Consider the following 9,696-nt stretch of genomic DNA (forward strand, 5'->3'; position numbering starts at 1 on the left):
GTGAGATAGCGTTTTAAGACCCAATGGTTTTAAAAAAAATAAAAAAAATAAAACACACCTCCATAGCCGCCTTTGACAATGGCATATCGAAAAAAAAATTTTTTTTTCCTTATTTTCCATTTTGCCCTTTTTTCTTAAGTATACAAATAAAATAATAAAAATATAAACGTAATTTATCAGAGCTAAAGATTTTTAAAATAAATTTAGTCAAACAAATTTTATACCCGCCGTTTCGTGCAAACCATACATTATATCATTAAAACTGGCAATATAGATAGATAAACTTATACCGATAGCGTTGGTAGGTTAGCGTTTTGACATACCCATTGGGTTATAATTTCCGTCATATATGATGTTTTGCCGCACTATTGGACTTAGCCTTAGAAGCGTGACAAAAGAAAGCAGCAATTTTAGGAGTTGCATCCATGCAACAACCCCAACTAACATTCCAACATTATGTTGCTAATCAAGTGAGTGGGGCGAACGATCTGGACATAAAGGGAGTTATGTGGACAAAAACTAAGTTGGTTGGTTGGTTTATGTTTGTATGTCCTCTCTCTCTCTCTCTCTCTCTCTCAACCAAACCCTAACTCTCTCTCGCTCCCCACCCACAAACCCATCTCTCCCTCTCTCTTCCCCACCCTCCGTTCACGCCCCCACTGCTTAGCAGTTATCTAGTATAGGTTGGATCGGGCTAAGACACTGGGTGCCAACCCGTTCAGTTACGAGTTATGAGCGTCTGAACATGCGTAATAAGGGTGATCCGAGACGTCATGGAGTGACTAAATACTAGGTTCTATACTTTGCATATGGAGAAAAAATTACAATGTTTCCCTTTTGTTATGGTGGAAATGTGTGGCATATATCAGGAAGGACTCGAGATCTCTACAACTGGGTATAGAGATCATCTCTGTAACCGTGTTATCTCGCCGTTGATCCGAATCCGAGATGTGTGTGTCTAGATACCTAGATACGAGATGTATGTGTGTGTGATACAGAAATCAATCTCTGTAGCCGGTTATCGAGGAACCGGACTCTATCAGAAATGAGTTCCAGCTTCTTCTCTCATGGTCTTTGGACCATATGCTAGTTTGAAAGGCTAATATGAAGTGTAAGTTTGATTATATAATTTCATTGATAAAAAAATTAAAAACACGTGATTATGTTTGCTACTCTATATTATGAAAACTTGGTCGAATGGATTTGTTCAACTTAACTATCAAGAAATCTCCGTATTTATTGCCAAAGTATCGATTGTGTAGGAACATTGACAATCTAAAATCTCACAGTTCAACACCTAGAGATACTCAAATCCAATATACAGACATCAGATTTTCTTAATGTCCCAAACACTTAAAAAAATAACGGACCTCTATCCACTTTTTTCCCATCTCCCATCAAAGTTTGTGTTTTCCTTAACCAAAAACAAACAACCAAACAAAATAAATAAAAAAAAAGGTAAAAAATAATAATTTCAATTACTTATTACAAATATTCATTCTTTTACCACCTTCCTTAAACTCTTCTCCTCTTCCACACGGCTGAACACTTCTCAACCTTTCTCTCTCAAACCTTCACAACAAAACCCATTTTTCTCTCTCCTACGTGTCACAGCTTAATCCCCATTTCCAAAGGTGAGTTATTTATTACCAAAATTTTTTACCCCCTTTAATATATGTTAAAATTATTTGATTTCTATATTTTAATGAATGCAATTGTTGTTAAAAGTTTAGGGGTTTGATTACTGTTGATTTTAATTGAATTGTGTATTTTATTATTTTTTGATTTTGATGGTTTTTTGAGTCGGAACTGAAAACCCTAATTTATTTGTAGTAAAGATTCAAACTTTGGTCTACATTGGTTCTTATTTTGTCAATATTTGTTTATTCATTTTCATTATGTTTTGTGAAACGAGAAATTGTTGCTTAAATGGACAGAAGCCATGATCTCTTTTGCCCCATTTTCTGTTTTGGTCAAAAATCAATATTTGTCATGATTTTTGGTATATTTTGTTTACGTTACTTTTTGTGGGTTTGTTAGATTTTTATGAAATTTTAGGCATTTTTAATATTTGCTGCCTAATAGTTTAGTTTATATATATATATATATTCTGAGGAGCTTAGTTGTCGAACAGTGATAATGCATGCAAATCACCGACAATATTATGGGATTATATAATTATATATTATTATGTTTGTGCATGGCTTTTGAGCTCTAGTTATCTGAGGGTGGTTGATTTTGTTTAAGGTTTCAATGATAATTGATTGTTTTGTGTATTTGTTAAGTCACTACTGTTTTGCATGAAATGCCCAGTCAGATAACTTTGAAATGATAACTACTGAAAAATGCTTTGAATAAAATCTTGTATTTAACTTCTTATTGTTTTTTATGATGTGCAGTGATTACATGCGACTATATTTTACATTGTGATAATGGCTGTTGATGCTTGCGTCAAGCACAAATTTATGGACGACGATGACGATGATGATGCGCCTGTAGTTTTCAAGAGAAGCAAAACTACTACTAAGCAAAATCAATTGAGTGCAGAAGTAAATAGAAAGTCATCTGTGAAGAGTGATGCCCCATCAAGGAAGCAAGTCTCTGATGCGCTTTCTCCTAACGGCCAGAAGTCCACTATACAGCAGGGGAAAGAGGGGTCGTCTTCAAAGGCAACAGCAGCCAAAACACATGTTACGAGTTCAAATGATTCAACTCTAGTAGCTGATAAATCAATCCATTTAGGAACAACTTTGGGAAACAATAATTTGGAGAAAAAGTATCTCAATAAGCGTCATGCTGAACCCACTTCTGATTCTGAAGACTCTGATGACAAAATGCCATTGAGTTTTAGACTTCCAGCTGGTTCGGCAGCACCACCAAAGAGTAATTCCCCGAGTGTCTTGAAGGGGCTTACTTCATCTGGTCCTAGTTCTTCTATGTCAGAAAAACCAAAGGTCAGTGTTAAGTCTGAAGATTCGGAAGATGATATGCCTTTGTCGTCAAAGTTCCATTTGAAGTCCGGTGCAGGTGCATCTGTTAAGAAGCCATATGATTCTGATGAAGATAAACCTTTATCTTCTAAAATTCAGCAAAATGGTAATGTTAAGAGGGATAATGAATCTTCGCAGACCCCTAAAAATTCGAACAAGCGACCTCTGGGTGATGCTAACACTTCTGCTCAGTCTTCTGTTAAAAAGCCAAAACCTTCAGCCGTATCTGTTTCCAATAAAGTCAAGAATGCATCTGTAAAAGCTGAGCCGAAGAAAGAGGAAGATGATGACGATGTTCCAATTGCTCAGAGAATGACAAAGTCTGTTACATCAGATAGTAAATCAAAACCTATGAAACAAACACCAACAAAAGTTGTTTCTTCCTCATCCAAGAAAATAACCAAGAAGACAAAGAAAGTAATAAAAAATTCTAAGTACCTAAAGTCTACAAAAACTCCGCCTGGTTCTGGCGAAGGGCAGAAATGGACTACCTTGGTGCACAACGGTGTTATTTTCCCCCCACCATACAAGCCTCATGGAGTGAAGATGATTTACAATGGGAAACCTGTTGATTTGACTCCTGAACAAGAGGAGGTGAGGAAAAATATAATATATGCTGTCTGTTTATTGAGAAAAAAACTTTTCTGTTTAAATACTCAGTACATGGCCTTTTTCCAGCCTAAATTGCCGTATTAATGCATTCAAATTGTTTTATCTCTCAGTTTCTGGTACTGAGTTGTTCACCTTTGCTAAGTGCAGGTTGCAACAATGTTTGCAGTGATGAAAGATACTGATTATGCTACAAAGCCAAAATTTTTAGAGAATTTCATGACTGATTGGAGAACAGTACTAGGGAAGAATCATATTATAAAGAAATTTGAACTTTGTGATTTCACCCCAATCTATGAATGGCATCAAAATGAGAAGGAGAAGAAAAAACAAATGAGTACAGAAGTATGTTAGTGTGATTACTGTTACATAAAGAAACAGTTATATATGGATCTTAGCTTATTGTTCAATGTTGTTTTGATTTGACTAACATTCATGAATTTTGCAGGAGAAAAAGCTCATGAAAGAAGAAAAGATGAAGCAAGAAGAGAAGTATATGTGGGCTATTGTTGATGGTGTCAAAGAGAAGGTTACCTTTGACTTTGACGTATATAAGCTCTTAGATATTTATTTAAATGTAACATGAATCTTACGCTGGTAATTGCACTTAATTCTTTCTAATAAAATAGGTCTCAGTTTGAGTCATATATAAACTCTGATTAGAAAGAATTAAGATGACGGTGGATATTGAAGTCGTGGTTTGGAGAAATTGGGAACGTAGAATGATAAAAAGAATACACAATTCTCCAGAGTTGGTACTGTTTAGGGGATGTGCTTTGTTGCATAGTACATAGTCCCCATTATGGATGGCCATGAGCGGCTGATTATGGTTTTCGTTTGTAATAGCATACATACACCTAGAGTACTTGCATTTTGCCCCAAAAAAAAGGGTGGGGGGTGGTGTTTAGTTTTTCCGCTGAAAACGTTGTTTTATATGCATATGTAATTTTAGCTACATGCTAATTTATTCAAGGTTTACATTTTTTTTAATGGATGTGACATTCTCAATCTCAGGTTGGAAACTTTAGAGTTGAACCACCGGGACTGTTCCGTGGCCGTGGAGAGCATCCCAAGGTTATATACTTTGCTGTTTATAAAATGATCGATTTTTAGAAAAGCATGCAATTAAAAGCTTAGAATGGCTGTTAATCGAGTGAGCGGAGCGAACGATCTTGGCAGAAGGGGGGGTATGCGGACAAAAACCAAGTTGGCTGGTTTCTGTCTGTTTGTCCTCAACTTCTCTCTCATTTTTTCTTTGCCCCCAATACCCTTTCTCCTTCACCCATCTCTCTCTCTCCCCCGCATCACCCAACTCTCTCTCCCCCCCACAGCTCCGCTCACTCCCCACTGCCACGCAGTATACTAGTAGAGTTTATTTTTATCATAGAGGTTATTATATGTAGTCTTATTGGTTTTTATGCTTTCAGATGGGAAAACTGAAAAAGCGCATTCGTCCAAGAGATATTACCATCAATATAGGAAAAGGTGCTCCAGTTCCGGAGTGCTCAATACCTGGTGAAAGGTTCCTGAATCCAATTGCATTAAGATTGCACTTATTTTGTGTTTTGAGGTGTGAATGAGGATTTATTCTGTTATCCTTCCAAGGGTTAATTTATTTGGGGTGGCTTGCAGGTGGAAAGAAGTAAAGCATGACAATACTGTTACATGGTTAGCATTTTGGAATGATCCTATCAATCCAAAAGAATTCAAGTATGTATTCTTGGCAGCTAGCAGTTCATTAAAAGGCCAAAGTGACAAGGAAAAATACGAGAAGGCTAGGCTGCTGAAAGTAAATTCTCAACTCATTTCCATGTATTGTTTTTTATGTTTGTTCTTGAGTACTGTTTGTGTGCATATGCGGTAATAACTGTACATTAATCGATATCTGTGCAGGAATACATTGAAAATATAAGAGTAAATTACGCCAAGGATTTCACAAACAAAGATGTTGTGAAGCGGCAAGTAGCAGTTGCTACTTATCTTATTGATAAGTTAGCTCTCAGGGCAGGAAATGAAAAGGTAACTTGTGAATGAATGTGCTTTGGCTTCTTCTGTGATCCATTTCATTTTGTTATACTTAATTTCTTCTGAGCATTTTCTTATTTTTGAATAATTGATTATTTTCTGATTGGTTTCTTTATAAAGTTACTGCTTAACTTATGGAAACTCTGGATATGAAGTTTGGAAACTAAGGGGCTGGAGTAGTCAAAACAGAGTATCTGTGAAAAAGCTTACCTAACTTGTGCCAAAATAATTTGTACTTGGGTTATATGAAATAACGATTCTAATACCTGCTTATCAATGTCTGTTGTACATGTCTCTATATTCTCCACCTCTGTATCTGTCTTTCAGTACTTGCATGATGCACTGAACAAGTTATTCTGGTAGACTTGTTGTAATGTGTTGTCTTTTGCAGGATGATGATGAGGCTGATACAGTTGGTTGTTGCACATTGAAGGTGGAAAATGTTAAACTAGTCCCTCCAAACAAATTAGAGGTGCAGTACATGTTTAGTTGTAGAGTTGTACTTGTGTTCTCCTCCTCTTCTTCTTCTTCTACTTCTTCTGTCTGTTTATTTCCTTTTTCTGGGTGGGTGGGGTGGTTGCTCTAAAAGTCTCTCTCATCTATATAATATTCTGTATAGTAATGTAAACACTTCTGTGTCATACAGTTTGACTTCCTTGGTAAGGATTCGGTTAGATATTTCAACACTGTTGATGTCGAGGTTCCTGTGTATAAAGCAATAGGGCAATTTAAATCAGGTATGTATTAGCTGTTCCATCTCATCTGTTTGCCAACTCCAAGTGTGGCACACTTATGTTTTCCTCATTATTTTACGCAGGGAAAAAGGAGGGAGATGATCTTTTTGACAAGTTGGATACCAGTAAGCTGAATGCTCATCTGAAGGAGCTCATGCCTGGTCTCACAGCGAAGGTGTTCCGTACATTCAATGCTTCTATTACATTGGATGACATGGTAAGATGCACAGGGGAGGTGTTCCTAAACAGAACACTTAAAACTTAAAAGTCAGTTTTCATTATACCAACCTTTTTTTCCAGTACGAATACAGGAAACATTCTTCAGTTAGTTTTTGGTCTATCATCATATATTTTGCATGACGACAGGCAACCAATTCTAGAAATCCTAGTTAAAAATTGTATGCACGTATCCGCATGTCTGACACGAGGTTCCGTATGTCTCTGTGTCCGTCACAGATTTTTTTAAGAGTATGAAGTATCCATGTTACTTGGTGAAAAACTAAAGAAATTAGTTTTATTCTCCATCAACTAATAATTAATATAAAAAGTGAATAAGAGATTCTTGGATGTACATTAGTGAAATAGGTACTCTTCATAGTATGAGCCAGGCTATTGCCAAAACCTAAAGTAATCGTCTAGTTGTTCGTGTTGGGGAAGAGGGGAGTTGAGAACAAGAACATAATTCATTACCATCATCGTCATCTTAGATTCCAAGTAACCACAGCCAGCTTGGAGCTCATATTTGGCATTGTTACACTCACTTTATTCTGTTTATGTCCTGTTACTACGTAACAAATACAAACTTAGTGGTCAAGTCAGGGTTACCTCATAAAATATACTGTACATTTGCATACCCCTGAAGACGAACTTCAGTCTTTGTGTACTACAGATCACCAGCATGCCTCATGTATTCCTAATCATCTAGCATGCCTTGAACCATTTACTAATGTTGATACCACTCATATCTCTGAGTCCTGTTCTGGTTTCAAACTTGCAGTTGAATAAGGAAACCAGGGGTGGTGACGTTGCACAGAAAATAGTCGTATATCAGCATGCCAACAAGGAGGTATAAATCATCTATTTTCTTTGGAAAGTTCCTTTTGTGTTTGCTGAATTATTCTTTCTTGGTCCGGTTAATGATTTTACAGGTTGCTATTATATGTAACCATCAACGTAGTGTCTCAAAGTCCCACAGTGCGCAAATGGATAAATTGACTGAGAAGATGAATGAGTTGAAGGTAACCTCCATTTTCATTTATGCGTGTAGAAGGCCATACATTGAGAAATGGTGTATCGATAGGTGGTTAGATTGCCCAGACTCTATTTTATGTCTACCGCTGAGATATAAATGCTATGGAAACCATTTTCCTTTAATTTATAAGATTCCTTGCCAAACATTTGCATTTATGGTTTTTTGCTTGAGCTAAAAAGTTTGTCATGCTATTGAGTAGGCTCTCTTGGAAGATCTAGAGAAGGATTTGGCGAGGGCAAGGAAAGGGAAACCTCCATTGAAGGATGCTGATGGGAAGACAAAGAAAAATTTGACTCCTGAAGCGTAATACAACCAGTGCCCTTTTCTGAATCAACTTGACAACTTACATGTAATTTCTGTACCCATCTCACTGTCTCTCCCATGTATATGGTGCAGGTTAGAGAGAAAGATTGCTCAAACGAATACAAAGATAGAGAAGATGGAACGAGATAGGCAGACAAAGGAGGATCTGAAGACGGTTGCATTAGGCACTTCAAAAATTAATTATCTGGATCCTAGGATATCAGTCGCATGGTGCAAGCGCCATGAAGTTCCCATTGAGAAGGTAAATTAGCTGCAATGTGCATCTCTCACCATATAAAACTCCATTGACTGAACGGTAGTAAATTATATCTTGTAGAAAATAAATGAGGGGGAGGGGGGAGGCAATAGGTGATTGCTTTAGTGAGGCTGAGCTGTAACCCTCGACTTTTAAAGAAAATGTGAAGAATAAAAGAGAAGACAAATTCTCTAAGTGGTGGATTGAAAATAAGTTCTGTGATATATCTTCATTGTCTCTTATCCAATATCTTATTTACATGACCAATTGACACAATTAGCCAACCATTTGACATCTTCCATATCATCAGCAGGATTTATTCATATTAATAAATATAAATAGGATGAGAGCAAAAGCACATGACTTCTTTGGATCATCAACATAGTCAATTCTTTCAAATAAATAATTTGAATGAAGCAAAAACAACTAAACCAAATGTGCTACTGTTCATGTCCTTTACACTTTTGCTTTTAAATCTTGCAATGGGCAATTTTTGAAGCCAAAAGCTTAGCTCAGTCCAATGTTGCAATTTGCATGGTTGTTACTGTTGTTAAATGTGGTGTGATGGTGTAGAAGGTGCACAGTTCATTTTATTTTTATTTATTTTGGGAAAGAATTGGTCTTTTATAGTTGTGTTCCACTAAATTTAGCCTGTTTTCTTGACAGATATTCAACAAGTCTCTTCTAGCAAAGTTTGCATGGGCGATGGATGTTGAACCTGACTTCAGATTCTGAAGTTTTGTTTACTTTGCTTTCCCCATCGAGCATCTGAGACAGGCTGTACTTGTTTCGTCATATAGCCATATTGTTCTTTTCAAGCACCAAACTGGATGTTGTATGCTCGTATATCCATATTGGGTTGAGATTATTGCCCTGACCCCAGTTATTTATGTATTTGTAGGCCAATTAGAAGCCTCGGCAGAGTACTAATTGAAACATTTTCAAATGTATACCGATAACGTTCCGTTATTTAAAGACATTGAGAATGTTTGAGAACAAATCAAATGAAAATTTTCCACATTCACAAGTACTTTTATTTTTTATGTTGAATCTTTCTTGTAGTACTGAACTGTTCCTTTCTTGAGTTTGCGCTGTGCATCAACCAGGTCTTCAGCACCAGATTAGGGAGGATGAATGTTGTTTGGGCTGCACGTTGTGCTGATTCTTTTTCGATTTGAAAGATTACTATATTAATGATGTCATATGATGTTGTAACGCCAAGGTTTGGCATAATTTCCATCTGAAAAGTTTACTCCATGCTGTATATGCTCTACCATAGCAATTTCATGAATATTCTCGTTGGTGAAATCTTGAAGTCAAAAGCGAAAGTAGATCACTGAGATATTTTGCAGTGTGAGCTAATAAAAATTCTGAAAATTCCTTACAAATTTCAGGTCTTTCGGTAATATGCGCGAACTCCTGTTCCACCGTCAAAATCCAAAAGCACACATATGCGTGCGGCGTGCCACAATTACTGGATCACCATCTCTTAAAGTAAACATATGACGTTACACTAACCAGTCTCAA

At 36.6% G+C, this 9,696-nt stretch overlaps 1 protein-coding gene across 1 annotated transcript; it reads left to right on the top strand.

Annotated features, from left to right (window-relative positions):
- The first annotated feature begins 1,261 nt into the window (after positions 1-1,261).
- On the top strand, positions 1,262-9,199 carry LOC147522473 (DNA topoisomerase 1 beta-like). Its single transcript, XM_086593625.1, has 16 exons — positions 1,262-1,634; positions 2,400-3,584; positions 3,750-3,944; positions 4,048-4,128; positions 4,614-4,673; positions 5,027-5,121; positions 5,232-5,388; positions 5,493-5,618; positions 6,016-6,096; positions 6,271-6,361; positions 6,442-6,575; positions 7,356-7,424; positions 7,507-7,596; positions 7,810-7,913; positions 8,007-8,175; positions 8,836-9,199. The coding sequence occupies exons 2-16, from the start codon at positions 2,433-2,435 to the stop codon at positions 8,902-8,904; spliced, it is 2,673 nt and encodes an 890-aa protein (XP_086449751.1). The 5' UTR covers positions 1,262-1,634; positions 2,400-2,432; the 3' UTR covers positions 8,905-9,199.
- Positions 9,200-9,696: the final 497 nt, after the last annotated feature.

The sequence above is a fragment of the Coptis chinensis genome, chromosome 1 (assembly GCF_015680905.1).
Source record: "Coptis chinensis isolate HL-2020 chromosome 1, ASM1568090v1, whole genome shotgun sequence".
In the NCBI taxonomy this organism is placed as follows: domain Eukaryota; kingdom Viridiplantae; phylum Streptophyta; class Magnoliopsida; order Ranunculales; family Ranunculaceae; genus Coptis; species Coptis chinensis.

Excerpts from the sequence above, each read along its gene's own strand:
- LOC147522473 (XM_086593625.1), top strand. The coding sequence starts at position 2,433 with ATGGCTGTTGATGCTTGCGTCAAGCACAAATTTATGGACGACGATGAC. Across the intron at positions 3,945-4,047 it reads AAAAACAAATGAGTACAGAA|GAGAAAAAGCTCATGAAAGA; the intron begins GTATGTTAGTGT and ends TGAATTTTGCAG. Across the intron at positions 5,619-6,015 it reads TCAGGGCAGGAAATGAAAAG|GATGATGATGAGGCTGATAC; the intron begins GTAACTTGTGAA and ends TGTCTTTTGCAG.